The 19,826-nt window shown below is 46.0% G+C and overlaps 1 protein-coding gene across 2 annotated transcripts; it reads right to left on the reverse strand.

Moving 5' to 3' along the window:
- Positions 1-1,450: 1,450 nt before the first annotated feature.
- PLD4 (phospholipase D family member 4) lies at positions 1,451-18,673 on the reverse strand. 2 transcript variants are annotated; one of them, XM_077323813.1, is made up of 11 exons: positions 18,306-18,673; positions 14,788-14,877; positions 12,815-13,008; positions 11,901-12,084; positions 10,986-11,106; positions 9,516-9,643; positions 7,986-8,186; positions 6,914-7,057; positions 5,998-6,159; positions 4,652-4,748; positions 1,451-3,204 (listed from the first exon to the last, which is right to left on the reverse strand). In XM_077323813.1, the coding sequence occupies exons 1-11, from the start codon at positions 18,306-18,308 to the stop codon at positions 2,996-2,998; spliced, it is 1,533 nt and encodes a 510-aa protein (XP_077179928.1). In that variant the 5' UTR covers positions 18,309-18,673; the 3' UTR covers positions 1,451-2,995. The 2 variants fall into 2 exon arrangements, with proteins under 2 accessions (XP_077179928.1, XP_077179929.1); XM_077323814.1 differs by lacking the exon at positions 4,652-4,748.
- Between the last annotated feature and the right edge of the window lie 1,153 nt (positions 18,674-19,826).

A 19,826-nucleotide genomic window follows, 5' to 3' on the forward strand; every position in this document is an offset into this window, starting at 1 on the left:
ACACAGGCCATCTAGTCCAACCCCCTGCTCAACGCAGGATCAGCCCTAAGCATCGTAAAGCATCCAAGAAAAGTGTGCATCCAACCTTTGCTTGAAGACTGCCAGTGAGGGGGAGTTCACCACCTCCTTAGGCAGCCTATTCCACTGCTGAACTACTCTGACTGTGAACATTTTTTTCCTGATATCTAGCCTATATCGTTGTACTTGTAGTTTAAACCCATTACTGCGTGTCCTCTCCTCTGCAGCCAACGGAAACAGCATCCTGCCCTCCTCCAAGTGACAACCTTTCAAATACTTAAAGAGGGCTATCATGTCCCCTCTCAGCCTCCTTTTCTCCAGGCTAATCATCCACATCTCTGGTTTGCACATGAACACACACTGGGAATTTAACTTCAACCCAGGGCAGAATGGTGGGACTTAAATTCAATGTAGGCTTCCTAGTTGGTACAGAATTAATTTACACCCATTATTCGGGGCTTCACTTTTGTGACTCATATACAACTTGTGACAACTTGTGACTCATATACAACATATACAACTATAAGCCTGGCCTTAGAAAGATAGTCATACAATTTTGACCACTGAAAAAGACCCTTTGAGTCAAAACATGTTTTGCAAGTGCCTTTTTAGGCTGAAGAGGGACTGCAGTCTTCAGATCCTTTTGTAGTAGTGCTGATGAGGGCAACTGAAATTAAATTTTCAGATCCAGAGCCTGGAAGGCAACCATGTTCCCCATAGAGTTAGGTTGTTGTTTCCTCCAACAGTGCCATCTTGTGGCAACTGCAAATGTGACAAGACTGCAGTCCAATGACATCAGGCGCTTTTGACCTCTCTAGGCTGCATTTTGGAACTGTACAACGTGGCACGGAGTCCCCTGTGCATTGCTATGCAGCAATCGGTCAGTTCAGAAAATTGATCCGGAAGACGTTCCTGACAATTAGAGCACTTCCTCAGTGGAACAGGTTTCCTTGGGAGATGGGAGGTTCTCCTTCTTTGAAGGTTTATAAGCAGAGGCTGGAGAGCCATCTGATAGAAATGCTGATTCTGTGAACTTAGGCAGATGGTGAGTGGGGGGGCAGAAAGGATTGTGTTGGTGCTTGGCTCTTGTGGCCCTTTCTTGCCTGCCCAGGGAAATGCCAATCACCACTTTGAGATCAGGAAGCAAATTTCCTCCAGGCCAGACTGGACGGGGGGGGGGGGGGGCAGCATAATCTGGCCATGGAATTGGGGTCACTGTGGGTGGGCAGTTAATTATGTATTTCCAGCATTCTGCAGAGGGTTGGACTAGATGACCCTGGAGGTCCCTTCCAATTCTCTGATTCTCCGATATTCTGATTCTCTGATTTGAGTACATTTAAAATGCTCTTTTTCTCTCAGCAGAAATCTACTGCCATTCTGTTTTTCAGGCATGCACGGCAACAGAGGGGGAAGGTTTAAAAAGTGGTGCTCGTTTTACTGAAAATATTGTTTATTTCAAATATTTATACACCGCTTTTCTGTCCTCTCTCCAGCAAGTCATAGCTAACTTATGGCAACCCCAGCAAGGGACAAAGTCAAGTGGGAAGGAGAGGTGGTTTCCCATGGCCTTCTTCTGCTCAACAGCCAGTAGTGGTGTAGTGATTAGGAGTGCGGACTTCTAATCTGGCATTCCGGGTTCAATTCTGCACTCCCCCACAGGCAACCAGCTGGGTGACCTTGGGCTCGCCACGGCACTGATAAAGCTGTTCTGACTGAGCAGGAATATCAGGGCTCTCTCAGCCTCACCCACCTCACAGGGTGTCTGTTGTGGGGAGAGGAAAGGGAAGGCGAATGTAAGCCTCTTTGAGACTCCTTCGGGTTGAGAAAAGCGGCATATAAGAACCAATTCTTCTTCTACAGTAATATCAGGGCTCTCTCAGCCTTCCCTCCATCACAGGGTGTCTGTTGTGGGGAGAAGAAAGGGAAGGCAACTATAAGCCGCTTTGAGACTCTTTCGGGTAGAGAAAAGCATCATATAAGAACCAACTCTTCTTCTTCTCCTCCTCCTCCTCCTTCTTCTATCTTCTTTGATGGTCTTCCATCCCAGCACCGATCCTGCTTAGCTTCTGAGATCTAATCAGGTCGGGTTGTACCATGCTGCCAGACCCACCCCTTTTCTGTCCTAACACACGGCAAACATCATGAGTGAACCTGTTCTGCAGTTGCAAAGGCCATGAGAAATAAAAGAAGACTTTTGCACGCACTTGCTGGACGCGTATCCTTTTAGATGTGCTTGCCTGAAATTACTGTGAAATGCTACGGGGTGAGCCGATGGCACATTCCACTCCCGTCATATCCCATCGACTCGAGGTTGGGAAATTCCTATAGAGCAGTGGTTCTCAACCTTCCTCGTGCCACGACCCACTTTGAGTCTGCAGCGGTGGGAGTGCCGCAGCGTGGCCTCAGTGACCCCTGGGGAAAGGGTCGATCGACCCCCATAGGGGTCGCGCCCCCCAGGTTGAGAATCACTGCTATAGAGGGACATGGACATACATGCGTATGCTGTAATTTGTGAATAGGACTAATGTTTAAAAAGTAAACCAGAGGGAAAACATGGGAAGCAGTTATGTCCAGGATTAGGTCTGAAAAGAAGAAAAAGAAGAGCTGGGTTTTTTATGCCCCTCTTTTTATACCAAAGGAGTCCCAAAGCAGCTTACAAAAAACTTCCCTTTCTTCTCCCCACAACAGACACCAATGTGAGGTAGATGGGGCTGGGGGAGCTCTAAGAGAACTGCTCTGTGAGAACAGCCCAAAGGGAACTGTGACTAGCCCAAGGTCACCAGGCTGGCTGCATGCAGAGGGCTCAAACCCCGTCTGCAGATTAGAGTACACCACTCTTAACCACTACATACAATGGACTGAAGTATTTCTCATTTCCCATCAGTCTCATATCAAAAAGCCTAAATTTCAGACATAGCTAGGATAATTTCCAACAACAACAACAACAAGAAAAAAAATAGCTTTTTTTTTTTAAGGATTAAATCTGTTGTCTCTGAGCACAATCCTTCTGCCCGGATACGTCCTTCAGATTTACTGCATATTGGGAGTTCCAGTCCCGTTCAAAAAGTGACCGCAGTTGTTCCTGGATTTTTTGGGTCTTTTCCCGAGGATCTGTTGGGGACTGTGTGGCGACCAGCCCCACGCCAGCTGTGTTGGTGAAATATTCTTCTGACCAGTTAGAAGTCCCTAGAGTTAAACACGAAATGAGAAAGTGGAGCTGGAACGGTCATTTTCATCGATTACCAGAACAACAAAAACATGACAAGGAGAAAATACAGTTCAGCGAGACTGTTGCGTTCCCATTCGGGTGTTATCACTGGAAACAAACATTTCGTAGGAGTGAAGAAGCAGCAAATGTTGGGTCCATGGAAGGAAAAATTGGGCAAGAAGAACCTGAGGGAATCTTCTCAGGAGAAGAGGTCTACAACCACTCTGAAGGCAAGCTACACTGTTCATAGGTTTAGAGAAGAAGCTGTTTCTTATACCCCACTTTTCACTACCTGAAGGAGTTTCAAAGCAGCTTACTATCACCTTCCTGTCATCTCCCCACAACAGGTACCCTGTGAGAAGGTGGGGATGAGAGAGCTCTGGGAGAACTGCTGTGAGACCAGCTCTGACAGGACTGAGACTGGTCCAAGGTCAACCAGCTGGCTACATGTGGAGGAGTGGGAAACCAAACATCGTTCTCTAGATCAGAGGCCACTGTTCTTAACTACTCTGGCTTGGAAGTTTCCTGGCAATTTGGGGTTGGAAGGCAGAACACGGGGAGGGTGGATTTTAGGGAAGGGAGCATCCAGCGTGGTGTAGTGGTTAAGGGCAGCAGACTCTACTCTAGAGCACCAGGTTTGATTCCCCACTCCTCCATATGCAGCCAGTTGGGTGACCTTGGGCCAGTCATAGTTCTCTCAGGGCTCTCTCAGCCTCACCTACCTCACGGGGTTGTTGTGGGGAGGGGAAGGCATTTGTAAGCCACTTTGGGACTCCTTCAGGTAGTAAAAAGCGGGGTATAAAAATCCAGCTCTTCTTCTCAGCAGGGCATAATGCCATGAAGACCCCCTCCAAAGCCACCTTGCCCAAGGGAATTGATCTCTGTAGACTGGATCTTAGTTAAGATCGTCGACTCCAGGGGCTGAAGTTCCTAGAGATAGGAAGGGACATACCTTGAGGAGGGTGGAGTTCAGGGAACAGAGGGAATTCGGTAGGAAAGTAGAGTCCCCCCTCCAAAGCAGCCATTTTCTCCAAGGGAACTGATTTCTCTAGTTTGAAGATCAGCGTGGTTTAGGAGTTAAAGTGACAGTCTAGGACAGGGGTAGTCAAACTGTGCCCCCCCCAGATGTCCATGGACTACAATTCCCATGAGCCCCTGCCAGCGAACGCTGGCAGGGGCTCATGGGAATTGTAGTCCATGGACAGCTGGAGGGCCGCAGTTTGACTACCCCTGGTCTAGGATAGGGGAAACCCCGGTTGGAATCTGCCCCCTTAAGTTGTAATTCCAGGAGATTTCCATGTCCTACCTGAAGGCTGCCCAAGCTCAGGACGCAATGAGAAATTTAAAATGAGCAGACACTGAGGGTGCCTGTTGAGAAATTCTTTCGGGGCATACACAGGCCTCCGTTCCAGCCGGAAGACTTACCAACATAGGCTGTCTTTTCGGTAACCATATATTTGCTGTGACTGAGTCTTGCAAAGGGGATGTTCGCATGGTTCGCTACCGGAACAATGAAGATTTTCTGAAGGGAAGGGAAGGCCAAAGACGGCTGCAGTGAGCAAGAATGAAACCTGGCTGACTTCGCAGATGGATGCCGTCGGGATGCATTTCCAGACCGTCCGGCGGAACAACTCCTGGCTGAGATTCAGGAGACGGACAGTGTTCGAAAACAGCCCTGGGCTTTTCCGTTATATGACACCTAACCTTACCACCTCCGCTGCAACAGAGAGTCAGTGTGGTATCATGGTTAAAGTTTTAGAAACATGGAAGGGCCCCTACAGGCCATCTAGCCCCACCCCCTGCTCAGTGCAGGATCAGCCTCCAGCATCCAGGAGAAGAATCTGTCCAGCTGCTGCTTGAAGACCACCAGTGAGGGGGAGCTCACCACCTCCTTAGGCAGCCCCTTCCACTGCTGAACTAGACTCATAGAATCCTAGAGTGGGAAGGGGCCATCCAGGCCATCTAGTCCCACCCCCTGCTCAGTGCAGGATCAGCCTCCAGCATCCAGGAGAAGGATCTGTCCAGCTGCTGCTTGAAGACCACCAGTGAGGGGGAGCTCACCACCTCCTTAGGCAGCCCCTTCCACTGCTGAACTAGACTCATAGAATCCTAGAGTGGGAAGGGGCCATCCAGGCCATCTAGTCCCGCCCTCTGCTCAGTCCAGGATCAGCCTCAAGCATCCAGGAGAAGGATCTGTCTACCTGCTGCTTGAAGACGGCCAGTGAGGGGGATCCCCCCACCTCTTAGGCAGCCCCTTCCACTGCTAAACAACTGTGAACAATTTCCCCCTATATTGTTCTACACTTAGTTTAAGGCCATTCCAGTGGATCCTCTCCTCTGCTGCCAACAGGAACCTTCCCCTTGTCTCCTCGAAGTGACAACTTGGTCTGCCCCATCTTTATTCCCCATGAAAATGTGTGAAGGGCTTGGTTTTCCTCTTCTCCCTAGAAGGAATCATACATTTTTGCGTGGGGTTAAAAGGGGTTGAAAAGAGAATATTGTCTTCCTCTCCCAAAATACTGGACTCAAGGGCATCCAATGAAGCTGATGGGCAGTAGGTTCAGGAAGGGCAAAAGGAAAGATTACTTTACACAGGGAGCTGTTAAAATACGCAACTTGCTGTCCCTACTTGAAGTTGGTTGCCATCCCAGGAGATCTCCAGGAAGTTGGGAACACTAAATGGGGGAAGTCACCTTATGGCAGAAGATGCCAGGATCATGCATAGTGCACCCTTGAAGAGAGATCACAACCCCCAAGCATCTTGGTCTTACCACTTCTACTGTGATGTTGGCGTGTGGGTCATTGAGAGAATGGAGGGACTCCAAGTAATGGAACATGGAGGGGTCAGAATGGACCCAACAGCTGACCAAAAGCCGAACACGTATATTATGGCCGATAGCTATGCTCCGCAGAGCATCATCAATGGTCGGCCAGTACCTGGGAAAGTAACACGAGTGAAACGATTGCTCCTTAATTAATAATTATTTAAAAGTCAATACATTAAATACTGGACAGAGTAATTAATGAGATAATGAAAGACTAATGAAAATTAAATAAAGGTCTCATTGACTCTCGAAGGGAGGAGAACAACAGTAAAATAACCGTGATTGTATGATAGACATGATCTAAAACAATAAATATATAGAAGAAGAAGAAGAAGAAGAAGAAGAAGAAGAAGAAGAAGAAGAAGAAAAAAAAGAAAGATGAAAGATGAAAGAAGAAAGAAGAAAGAAAGAAGAAAGAAAGAAGAAAGAAGAAGAAGAAGAAGAAGAAGAAGAAGAAGAAGAAGAAGAAAAAAGAAAGATGAAAGATGAAAGAAGAAAGAAAGAAGAAAGAAGAAAGAAAGAAGAAAGAAGAAGAAGAAGAAAGAAGGAAGAAGAAGAAGAAGAAGAAGAAGAAGAAGAAGAAGAAGAAAGAAGGCCATTGGTCCATCCAGTCCAGCATTCTGTGTCACTCAGTGGCCAGAACTTGAGATGGCATTCCACCCCCACTGGGTTCCCTCTCTATCCTAAACACTAACTCCATGGATCCAACGCAGCATGTTTCTTGACAATACACATGTCCTCAACTTAACATGTGAAATGACCCTCAATGAGGAGTAGGCCTGTATATTTCTAATGTTTGAAGGGAGGCCAAAACCACTCGGCTGATAACACGAAAGGGTGCATAATGTTCAGACTTCTCCAGGTACCTTGGCGGATGTCTGAAGCGGCTTGTAGGGAAATACTCCATCACAGAAATGTACACAAATTCTTCTGCACTGTGGATCACATCAAGTATACCTTGGAGATCATCCGTGCGACCCTCTGGACAAAACGAGAGAGGAGAAGCCTAGAGCAGAAGAGAAGTTTAAGGACTACAATAGCTAATATCTCCATAACTCTTTGAATTGATATGTGCCTTTTTAAAGTTGATTTTATTTAGAATTGGGTTTATAGAGCATCCCTCTTCACAAACATGCTTTGGGCAGCTTAAAATTAAAACGTCAATACACAACATCAATAAAAGCATCAGTAAATGACCAGAAGACTTGTTGGGCAAAAGCCCTACCTGCTTCCTAATAACAACAATAATATTTAATTTCTATACCACCTCTCCCCATATGGGTTTGGGGTGGCTGACAACAATAAAACACATTCAATAAAATCAATAATAAAATTACAAGATGAAGAGTTGATTCTTATATGCCGCTTTTCTCTCCCCGAAGGAGTCTCAAAGCGGCCTTACCTTCCCTCTCCCCACTACAGACACCCTGTGAGGCAGGTGAGGCTGAGAGAGCCCCGATATTACTGAAGAAGAAGAAGAGTTGGTTCTTATATGCCGCTTTTCTCTACCCGAAGGAGTCTCAAAGCGGCTTACACTCACCTTCCCTTTCCTCTCCCTACAACAGACACCCTGTGAGGGAGGTGAGGCTGAGAGAGCCCTGATATTACTGAAGAAGAAGGAGTTGGTTCTTATATGCTGCTTTTCTCTACCTGAAGGAGTCTCAAAGTCACTTACATTCGCCATTCATTCATTCATTCATTCATTCATTCATTCATTCATTCATTCATTCATTCATTCATTCATTCATTCATTCATTATATTTGTATATCGCCCTCCCCTGAGGCTCAGGGCAGTTCACTTAGAATGTAAACAGTATATTAAACTTGTTCTCCATCAGAAAGATATAATACAATACAACAATGGTAATAACAAGAACAAGAACAGATAACAGATAACAATCCTATGAATAGAATTGTCCTGTGAGTCCACTTACGGAGAAATAAGCTTTGGTGGTGGTCCCATTGAACTGCACTTCCATGGGGCTCTCCCTGTTAATGGCTGTGGAATAATTCCTCGGCCATGGAGACGGAACAGCAGTGCCGAGTCCTCCAAGATCCCAGTAGGTCTTGAAGGTTTTCCAGAGATCCTCTGCCAGGCAGCTGCAATTGCCGATCACCACACCAACTTCTTTCACCTGTGGAAATCAGAGAAGCTGGAGAGGTGGGTGCCAAGCCAAGCACCTTTCTACCCCCAAGGAGTTCTCCATCTGGTTCTAGTTACTGATCCTTTCCTCTTTGAGATTGGTGTTGTCGATTGCGAAGAACACGTGTAGCCAAACAAGTGTGGGGTCAATGCTGTTTCAAGAATGCTACCAGCTTTAGCAGCTCAGTGGTTCGATTTTAAATATTCCAGTGTGATCCACTTTTATTCCAAGATAAACAGGGTTATCTTTTTTAAAAACATAAGGAAGACCATTGCCCCCCTGGGGGGTTTGAAGTAGTCATCATCACCCTCCATCCCCCAATGTCCTTGATCGGGTAGGGGAGAGTGGTATTTTCCGCCGTGTTGGGTATTTTTATAGTCTTTTAACGGGGGTTTTAATGGGGGATTTTGAGACTATTGTTACCCGCCACGAGCCTGTAGGGAGTGGCGGGAAATAAATAGTAATAGTAATAGTAATAGTAATAGTAATAGTAATAGTAATAGTAATAGTAATAGTAATAGTAATAGTAATAGTAATAGTAATAGTAATAGTAATGTAAATGAATGAATACCGCTGTTTTTTTCTTTCCTTTTTTAATTTACATCCCATATAAACTCTCAGCTCAAATGCTTTTGGATGCAACTCTGATAATGGTTAAAACGACCAGTTAAATTAATCGCCTGTAACCATTTATTTTATTTATTTTACAACATTTGTATCCCGCTGTAGCATAAGCATCCCTCCCACATCCAATCAGGGAACCTGAAGGGCCACTTCCAAAGGGGCCGTGCCACTACAAAATATCCAACTGCAGGGTTCTCCCAAGGCTTATGAGCGACCTTGAATTCTGAAAATCCACAAAAGAAGAAGAGTTGGTTTTTATACCCTGCTTTTCACAGCTCGAGGGAGTCTCAAAATGGCTTACAATCATCTTCTCTTCCTCTCCCCACAACAGGCACTCTGTGAGGAAGGCGGGGCTGAGAGAACCCTGATGTTACTGCTTTCTGACAACAGCTCTAACAGGACTGTGACCAGCCCAAGGTCACCCAACTGGCTGCATGTGGAGGAGCGGGGAATCAAACTCGGCTCACCAGATTAGAGATCGCCCGTCTTAACCACTACAATATAATACAAACAATACAAACAGCTACTCATTTAATTGATGAAAACCTATCAACAATGGTACGAGATAGAAAAATAGTAGAAAAAGAGTTTAAAGGTTTGAGAAAAAGTGAAAAAGAACTAAATAAGAAGGTTCTAGAATGGACCGTAAACCCCTATGCACAGGCCTCCCTCCCATTTTATCCTCAGATCTCTTACCTGAGTTATGGATCTCCAGTCCATATTTGCACTCCCTAGAAAGATGTGTTTCCTGTCAACAATCCAGAATTTGGAGTGCAGGACACCCTTCGTTAAACGTCGAAAGTGAATCCTTTTAATGTGAGCCCCTGTTCAGATGAAAATGGGGGTGGGGTGGGGAATCATAGAATCATAGAATCATAGAGTTGGAAGGGGCCATTCAGGCCATCTAGTCCAACCCCCTGCTCAACGCAGGATCAGCCCCAAACATCCTAAAGCATCCAAGAAAAGTATGTATCCAAGCTTTGCTTGAAGACTGCCAGTGAGGGGGAGCTCACCACCTCCTTAGGCAGCCCATTCCACTGCTGAACTACTCTGACTGTGAAAATTTTTTTCCTGATATCTAGCCTATATCGTTGTACTTGTAGTTTAAACACATTACTGCACGTCCTTTCCTCTGCAGCCAATGGGAACAGCATCCTGCCCTCCTCCAAGTGACAACCTTTCAAATACTTAAAGAGGGCTATCATGTCCCCTCTCAACCTCCTTTTCTCCAGGGAGGGACATAAAACAACCACTTTGCCGCCCGTGGAAGCAGGAACAGGCAATGAGTAAGTCATCAGATACATCCATTCTCTCACCGTTTCTCTGGTGATCTATATTTATGTATCTATTTAGCTATTTATCTTTTTATCTGTCTGTCTGTTTGTTTGGATTTCTATACCACCCATTCTTTATGGCTCTGGGCGATTTACATGGAACATTGCATAAATTTACATGGAACATTATAACAATCTATAACACTATACAAGAGCCTCTTGTGGCGCAGAGTAGTAAGCAGCAGAAATGCTGTCTGAAGCTGTCTGCCCATAAGGCTGAGAGTTCGATCCCAGCAGCCAGCTCAAGGTTGATTCAGCCTTGCATCCTTCCAAGGTCGGTAAAATTACCCAGCTTGCTGGGAGGTAAAACGGTAATGACTGAGGAAGGGAATGAGTCTGCCATGAAAACGCTAGAGGGCATCACCCCAAAGGCCAGACATGACTTTACCTTTTAACATTATACAATTTTCAATAGAACATCACAACAATCTATCGGTAACAATTACAACACAACATGAATAACAACAACACTGGGGAGATCAAATTGTTCAGTCATGGCAGGGTGTCTGAGGGGTGGTAGGGACCAGCAGATGTTCCAAGTCGGTCGGCCTCAAGCAAACGCCTGGTGGAGGAACTCCCTTTTACAGGCTCTGCAGAACTGTGGAAGGGACTGTGGACTATGTAGGTGTTCTGTCCCTTCTGTTTCTCCCTGCCCCAGTTCCCCCACCCTTCACAGGGTTTGACCCCAAATCTCCAGCAATTTCCCAGGACGGAGTTGGGAACCTTATCGGAGACTCCAAGAGTCCAGCGTCCTGGTTGCTGAGGCCCCCCTACTCACATGCATGATGATACAAGAATGCCATGCTTACCAAGAGAAGGAAGTCAACATTACCTTTGGCTTCGAGAAACTCGAGATCCGTGGAGTTGCGGGCTTGAGAGGGCACGTTGGTGGCAACAAACAGAGAGACATTCTTCAGAAGCAATCTTCCAAATTGAGCAAGAAGATCTTCACCCTGCAGGACCATTTGCATTGCCACATGTTGAATGGAACCATTCCGCCTATCTTTCCATTTCAAACATGCTGGTCTTGGGCTGACAACCTCCTGGTGGAGCCTGAAGGTCTCCTGGAATTGAAGCTGACCTCCAGACTACAGAGATCAGTTCCCCTGGAGGAAATGGCTGCTCTGGAGGGTGGACTATATGTCCTTATAGATATCCAGGGGCAGAACTGAGGGGTGGTGGGCTTGGGGGAGGGGAGGGACTGTTGACAGAGTTTCAATATGCAGAGTGATGCAAAGCACCAGGCTCCTTAAAACAATAAGGTTTATCTGTTTAGAAGTGAAACAACTAAATATAGAAAGGAGGAGAGAAGAAACCTAGGTAGCTATTGTCTGCTGTCATTCGTCTGTTCAACTGCTGTTCTGGAGGCAAGCAGGGAGGAAGTGTGCTCAAAAAGCAGGAAGTCTCCTGTTGAGCCAATCAGGGCACTGGATGAGATAACTTGAAAATCATCAGGAAGTTCCTATCCTAGCTAGGCTAAATATACATCTCCTCTAATGCCCCCCGCAAGACACCCTTTATATTTTGTTCAATACATTCCAACAGGACCTCAGCAGGGTATAATACCATGGAGTCCACCATCCAAAGTAGCCATCTTGTCCAAGGGAACTGATCTTTGTAGCTGAAAGAGGCTAGCAGTCTTAGGCCCACACAACAGATGATATGTTTAATTCCCAGATTGTATTGGGAAATTCACTAAATGGTCTGTGCTAGCATCAGATCTGGGGAGGTTTAAAAAGAATCTCACCTTTTTAGATGATGAGTCGTTGACACCCAGGTCTCGTCCAGTCAGAGACCAATAAAAAGAGGCCACGTGAATGCTTTCCTGGGTCGTATTCAAGAGCTCCGTCCACGCCTGGAGCAAGGGCTTGGCCATGCTGCTGTTGGGCTCGTAGGGCATGTCCAGCGGAAGACTTTCCACCAGCTGAAAACTGCAAGAGACATTTCTGTGACCATGATGAGAGATCAAGAGGGGTGTTGAGTCATGGCTCATTTCTAAGATGGGTGGCCATGTTAGTCTATCTGTAGCAGGAGAAAAGAGCCAGAATCCTGGAACACCTGAAGGACTAGCAAAATTTGGGCAGGGGAGGAGCTTTGGTGAGTTCACTTCCAAGATGGGTAATCATGTTTGAGAAACCCCTGAAACATTCTTCAGGCTTTGAGACTCCCCCAGAGTGGTGAGATCTTGCAGAATATGGTTGGGAAGAATAGCTGTGTATACACCCCCCTGGGGTCTCTCCCATTCCCACCCCTCCAGGCCCGTCATTGGCAATTTTGGGGGTCGACATGACCATATATGGTCATATCACCCAATAAATGTTGAACATATTTTAAAAATGTATTAAAAATTAATAATTTCCACCCATCAAGAATCCCCAGGGTTTCACGACACCCTGGCTAAGAAAGGTCGCTCTGTATTCTAGAGCAGGGGTAGTCAAACTGTAGTCCTCCAGATGTTCATGGACTTCAATTCCCATGAGCCCCTGCCCGCAAACACTGGCAGGGGCTCATGGGAATTGTAGTCCATGGATATCTGGAGGACCACAGGTTGACTACCCCTGGTCTAGAGATCAGCTGACATTCCATAAGATCTCCAGGCCCTACATGGATGTTGGCAACCCTAGTTGAGAAGCTCCTTACTTGAACCGCTTGTCTACTTACTTGCACGGATCGTGACATCTAACGCTGCTTTTGATCTTTCTGGTTTTCTCCGTTACAATTTCTTGGTCTTCGTTATCCAGAAGGCAGCTGCTGAGGACCAAACTGCCATCCTCTGAAAGTATCGCTGGGTCAGGTGTTGCGAGGTGAGTTATTATCACAACAAGAAGCCCAGCAACTGAAATCAGCACAAGGACCTGGAAGAAGAACAGAATTCACATTTGGTGCCCTCAGGGCTGAAGGTTTTCCCTCAGTCAGTAAGTACAAACCATGCCAGAGGACCAAGCAAAACCCATCAATAACCAAATCCACCAGCAGGCCGACAAGAATTACTAAGGCATGTTTCCTCAGAATCATAGAATCACAGAATCATAGAGTTGGAAGGGGCCACACAGGCCATCTAGTCCAACCCCCTGCTCAATGCAGGATCAGCCCAAAGCATCCTAAAGCATCCAAGAAAAGTGTGCATCCAACCTTTGCTTGAAGACTGCCAGTGAGGGGGAGCTCACCACCTCCTTAGGCAGCCTATTCCACTGCTGAACTACTCTGACTGTGAATTTTTTTTTTCCTGATATCTAGCCTATATCGTTGTACTTGTAGTTTAAACCCATTACTGCGTGTCCTCTCCTCTGCAGCCAATGGAAACAGCATCCTGCCCTCCTCCAAGTGACAACCTTTCAAATACTTAAAGAGGGCTATCATGTCCCCTCTCAACCTCCTTTTCTCCAGGCTGAACATTCCCAAGTCCCTCAACCTATCTTCATAGGGCTTGGTCCCTTGGCCCCAGATCATCTTCGTCGCTCTCCTCTGTACCCTTTCAATTTTATCGACGTCCTTCTTGAAGTGAGGCCTCCAGAACTGCACACAGTACTCCAGGTGTGGTCTGACCAGTGCCGTATACAATGGGACTATGACATCTTGTGATTTTGATGTGATGCCTCTGTTGATACAGCCCAAATTGGCATTTGCCTTTTTTCCGCTGCATCACACTGCCTGCTTATGTTTAGCTTACAATCCACAAGTAGCCCAAGGTCTCATTCACACACAGTGTTACCTAGAAGCGTATCCCCCATTTTCATTTTTCTGACCCAGATGTAGAACTTTACACTTATCTTTATTAAATTGCATCTTGTTCTCATTTGCCCATTTTTCCATAGTGTTCAGATCTCATTGAACTCTGTCTCTATCTTCCGGAGTATTTGCCAGTCCTCCCAATTTGGTATCATCTGCAAACTTAATGAGTAGTCCCTACACCCCCTCATCTAGATCATTAATAAATATGTTAAAAAGTACCGGACCGAGCACCGAGCCCTGAGGTACCCCGCTACTCACCTCCCTCCAGTCTGATGAAACACCATTGACGACTCTTTGAGTGCGGTTCTCTAACCAATTCCCTATCCACCTAACTAACTGAAAATCCAGATTGCAGTCCTTCAACTTATCCATCAGAACATCATGGGGAACCTTATCAAAAGCTTTACTAAAATCCAAGTAAACGACATCAACCAAATTTCCACGATCCAGCAAACCTGTCACGTGGTCAAAAAAGGAAACCAGGTTGATCTGACAGGACCTGTTGGAGACAAATCCATGCTGACTTCCTTGGATCACCAAATTGTCCTCCAGATGTTTGCAGATCGCTCCCTTTAATATCTGCTCCATTATCTACCCCACCATCTTGTACCATTGTTAATAGGTGTTCATTGATTCAATGAGTAGCTTTCTTTATTATTAATTTTATTTAAATTGGGGGGGGGAGTAAACCCCCAACCCCCTTGTGCATGTCCCTTCCTAGAGCTACCTTCCATCACTTCCAGAAGTGTTTTAACTATGCATGCGATGTGCCCACTTCAAGTCCTTAAACCTACTAGATAGAATTGAAGGTCCTGCTATGGCTGAACGATGATTTCTGGTGAACGTGGAGCATTTCACCCACCCACTCATTTGCTGCATCTTTGTTTGATTCTGGGACATACCACTTTGATGTCCATTTGCTTCCTTGGCTGGAGTCTCAGGTAGACAGGCCTGTTTGATAGCCAAGGTTTTGCAAAGGTCTTCATCCTGACCTAGAAAACAGAAATGTACAGCAAGGAAAAGTAATGAACAGAATGAAGGACCCCCCCCCCCCCCCGGGGGTTGTCAACATGACCATATATTCTTGGGGTTGTTTATTTTAATTTTTCCTGGTGTGGTTTTAATTACATTTTTATTGTTGTGAACCCCTCCAAGTCAGCTGGCCAGGAAGGGCAGTATATAAGCCCAATAATATAAATGGATGGATGGATGGAATAAATGGATGGATGGAAACCTAGTTTCCTTTTTTGACCAAGTAACAGGTTTGCTGGATCGGGGAAATTTGGTTGATGTCATTTACTTGGATTTTAGTAAAGCTTTTGACAAGGTTCCCCATGATGTTCTGATGGATAAGTTGAAGGACTGCAATCTGGATTTTCAGATCATTAGGTGGATAGGGAATTGGTTAGAGAACCGCACTCAAAGAGTTGTTGTCAATGGTGTTTCATCAGACTGGAGAGAGGTGAGTAGCGGGGTACCTCAGGGTTCGGTGCTCGGCCCGGTACTTTTTAACATATTTATTAATGATCTAGATGAGGAGGTGGAGGGACTACTCATCAAGTTTGCAGATGACACCAAATTGGGAGGACTGGCAAATACTCCGGAAGATAGAGACAGAGTTCAACGAGATCTGAACACAATGGAAAAATGGGCAAATGAGAACAAGATGCAGTTTAATAAAGATAAGTGTAAAGTTCTGCATCTGGGTCAGAAAAATGAAAAGCATGCCTACTGGATGGGGGATACGCTTCTAGGTAGCACTGTGTGTGAACGAGACCTTGGGGTACTTGTGGATTGTAAACTAATCATGAGCAGGCAGTGTGATGCAGCGGTAAAAAAGGCAAATGCCATTTTGGGCTGTATCAACTGAGCCATCACATCAAAATCACAAGATGTCATAGTCCCATTGTATACGGCACTGGTCAGACCACACCTGGAGTACTGTGTGCAGTTCTGGAGGCCTCACTTCAAGAAGGACGTCGATAAAATTGAAAGGGTACAGAGGAGAGCGACGAAGATGATCTGGGGCCAAGGGACCAAGCCCTATGAAGATAGGTTGAGGGACTTGGGAATGTTCAGCCTGGAGAAAAGGAGGTTGAGAGGGGACATGATAGCCCTCTTTAAGTATTTGAAAGGTTGTCACTTGGAGGAGGGCAGGATGCTGTTTCTGCTGGCTGCAGAGGAAAGGACACGCAGTAATGGGTTTAAACTTCAAGTACAACGATATAGGCTAGATATCAGGAAAAAGTTTTTCACAGTCAGAGTAGTTCAGCAGTGGAATAGGCTGCCTAAGGAGGTGGTGAGCTCCCCCTCACTGGCAGTCTTCAAGCAAAGGTTGGATACACACTTTTCTTGGATGCTTTAGGATGCTTAGGGCTAATCCTGCGTTGAGCAGGGGGTTGGACTAGATGGCCTGTATGGCCCCTTCCAACTCTATGATTCTATGATTCTATGATGGATGGATGGATGGATGGATGATAGGTGGGTGGGTGGGTGGGTGGGTGGGTGGGTGGAACCCTCCCAAGGTTGTCAAGAAGCCCATGAAACCCTGGTTGAGAACCAGGTTGAGAAAGCCCATTCCAGCATCCTGACTCACACAGTGTCCAACCAGTTCCACTGGAGGGCTACCAACAGGGCATAGAGGCCAAGGCCTTCCTCTGATATTGCCTCCTGGAGTTGATATTCAGAGGGTGACTGCTTCTGAATGTGAAGGTTTCCCTTTAGTCACCATGGCTGGTAGCCACTATTAAGCCTCTCTTCCATGAATCTGGCCAAACTAAGCCATTACCTGTGCAAAGTGAGGAACCTTTCATGAGCTTCTGAGGGATCCATAATGTCTCAGAACAACACTAATTCGCAGCTGCTCACAGATCTTAACAACCACCTTACTCCAATTTCAGCTATAATCGCCCAGTTACTGAAGAAGCAGAAGAGTTGGTTCTTATATGCCATTTTTCACTACCCAAAGGAGGCTCATAGCAGCTTAAAGTCGCCTTCCCTTTCCTCTCCCCACAACAAACATCCTATGAGGTGAGTCAGGCTGAGAGAGCCCTGAGATTACTGAAGAAGAAGAAGAGTTGGTTCTTATATGCTGCTTTTGTCTACCCGAAGGAGTCTCAAAGTGGCTTACATTCACCTCCCTTTTCCTCTCCCCACAACAGACACCCTGTGAGGTGGGTGAAGCTGAGAGAGCCCTGAGATTACTGAAGAAGAAGAAGAGTTGGTTCTTATATGCTGTTTTTCTCTCCCCAAAGGAGTCTCAAAACGGCTTACATTCACCTCCCTTTTCCTCTCCCCACAACAGACACCTTTTTAAATAGAGGAGGCTGAGAGAACGCTAATATTACTGCTCAGTCAGAACGCCTTAAACAACTGGACTCCCACTAGCCCCTCTTGGCAACTAACCACAATCCACCTATATGTATTGGTTGAAGAAGTTTTGTCTCACTGTACCTGGAGAAGTGTACATGTGCACGAAGGTTTTATACTCTGCCAAAGCAAACTGATTAATCTCCCTTGTCGTTTAAGGAGTCATAGAATCATAGAGTCGGAAGGTGCGCAGGGTCATCTAATCTAGGTGTGTGCATTTCGGCTTGGTTCAGCCCCCTCACCAATCACCACAGCCCAAAACGGCGCATAAGAGGCCAGTGGCGCGGAGAGGGGCGGCAGTGGCCCTCTTCCCCACAGCTGAATATACACGTGTTGCAGTACACTTATGTAAGTGCGTTTTTGGTAACGCCTTCCTCTAGCGAATCCATCATGTAACCAGGGGTAGTCAACCTGTGGTCCTCCAGATATCCGTGGACTACAATTCCCATGAGCCCCTGCCAGCAAATGCTGGCAGGGGCTCATGGGAATTGTAGTCCATGGATATCTGGAGGACCACAGGTTGTATAAAGGAGCATCAAGAGCTCAAGGCAAACAGAAAGAATTAACCCTCTCCTGCCCTCTTGCGTGTTTATGGTTGGGGACTCCTGGAGAGTGGGTAGTTACAATGTTGGAAGAAGGAGGCCACAAAATGAAGTTTAAGTCCAGTGGTACCAGCAAAGTTTTATGACTGTAGAAGGTTCTTAATTCACAGTCCCTTGGGTATAATATCCAGATGTTTGTATTTTGTAAGAAAGGAAACTTTGAAAGTTTCTTTGTAAGTTGGATGGAATTCCATACCATGCTGCTTAACATGGTGGCTTCCATAAAGATAGATTCAGGTGGGTCACCATGTTGGTCAGAAGCAGCAAAACAATTTTATCCCGGGATTTCAGATCAACGTGGCGACCCGCCTGAATCTAGTTTGAAGGAGACCACAAGAGTTGTTTTCTCAGGGGCCCAGAATTGCTCTGTGGCTTTACCCCCAAAGAAGCCCACACAGATCTTGGAAGAGTTACATTCCTGTTCTCTATCCATAATTGAAAAGACTCACCATCTCCGATGCTTGCTTGCTTTCTTGAACAGATGAATCTCGGCTGTTCTCCTCAAAATCAAACCCAACTGAACACAACTTGTGGTTCCAAAGAGCAGTAATGCTCAGCTTGTGTCAGTGGGGGGTTTTCGGAACACTAATTATAGGTGTAAACTTGCATATGTGGCCAACTTCCCTTTTAAGAATAGGCTGTTACAATTCAACAGCTAAATACAGACAAAGCCACAGTTTTGGTTAGCTGCTATCTGGATAACCACAGATCTGACACTGATCAAGTTATGAGTTGCTTCCCTGTGTGGATCTTATCACAATGTGAAAAATGGGGAACCCTGGAATCTCTGGGGCTTTCCCCTTTAATCCAGAGAACATACCTGCTTTTCTCTGATTCAAACCTTCAAAGTGACTGTGACAATGAAGGACTGATCACATGAACTAGGGTTGAGAGTATCCAGGGCTGATTCTGCACTTACTTTGTTTATTCCGTTGTAGATCCTGCTGAATTCAGATCGATTTGAACTCAGGTCTTCCTCTATTCCCCTCCCCCTCATCGAAACAGAAAGTGTTCCACTCGATTGTGGAAGCTTAAAATGGGGGGCGGGGGAAACCAAGCACAGCAGAAGCCTCTTTATTTTCTGGAATGAGGTAGGATTGGAGATGGCAGATGAGGGGGGATGACCAAGAGGCAAATCTCTGCTGAGAGAAGTTAGGGCTTCTGGAGCGCAGTCACTTGAAGGGAAGACTTGCAACTGGAAACCAGGAAGACTTTAAGCTGACACTCTGGCCAATCAGGAAAGACTGCTACAGCATTGGAGGCACAAGGCAGAGTTATTTCGCAAAGAGCAGAGATCTGCACATTTACTCATGACGGTTTTTGAAATATCGAGGCTTATATCCACTCCAGGATATCGCAGGGGAAAGGTAGTCTCACCACAAATTAATCATGCTTGTTGCAGAGGGAAAATTTAAAGCGCCCAAAATCAAAATGCAAATCAAATTCAGTGTAGACAGGAGGGATTCATTCGAACTGGGACTGGGTAAAAAGCTCTGTGCAGACTACACCCAGGTGAGACCTGGATATTTTCTGGGATTGCCCCTGATTTCCATCCTACAGCGATCAGCTCCCCTGGTGAAAAAAACTGCTTTGAAGTGTGAACTGGTCTTTGAAACAGAAAGTATAAAATGATTCTATGTCTACACAGTAAAACACGTGAGGTGGAGCACCAAGATGGTATAATAGCTTGTAGGCTTCAGAACTTGGTTCACCAGTTCTGAGTTGGAAAACCCCTGGGGTGGAACCTGGAAAGGGCAGGGTTTGGGTAGGGGACGGGGGATCTCAGTGGAGCATAGCGCCAAAAAGGCCACCCTCCAAAGCTGCCATTTTCTCCAGGAAAATCGATCCCTGTTACCTGAAGATCAGTTGCAGTTCTGGGGGATATAAGAACCAACTCTTCTTCTTCTTCAGTAATATCAGGGCTCTCTCAGCCTCACCTCCCTCACAGGGTGTCTGTTGTGGGGAGAGGA

This window comes from Paroedura picta, chromosome 2 (genome assembly GCF_049243985.1).
Source record: "Paroedura picta isolate Pp20150507F chromosome 2, Ppicta_v3.0, whole genome shotgun sequence".
Taxonomy (NCBI): Eukaryota; Metazoa; Chordata; class Lepidosauria; order Squamata; family Gekkonidae; genus Paroedura; species Paroedura picta.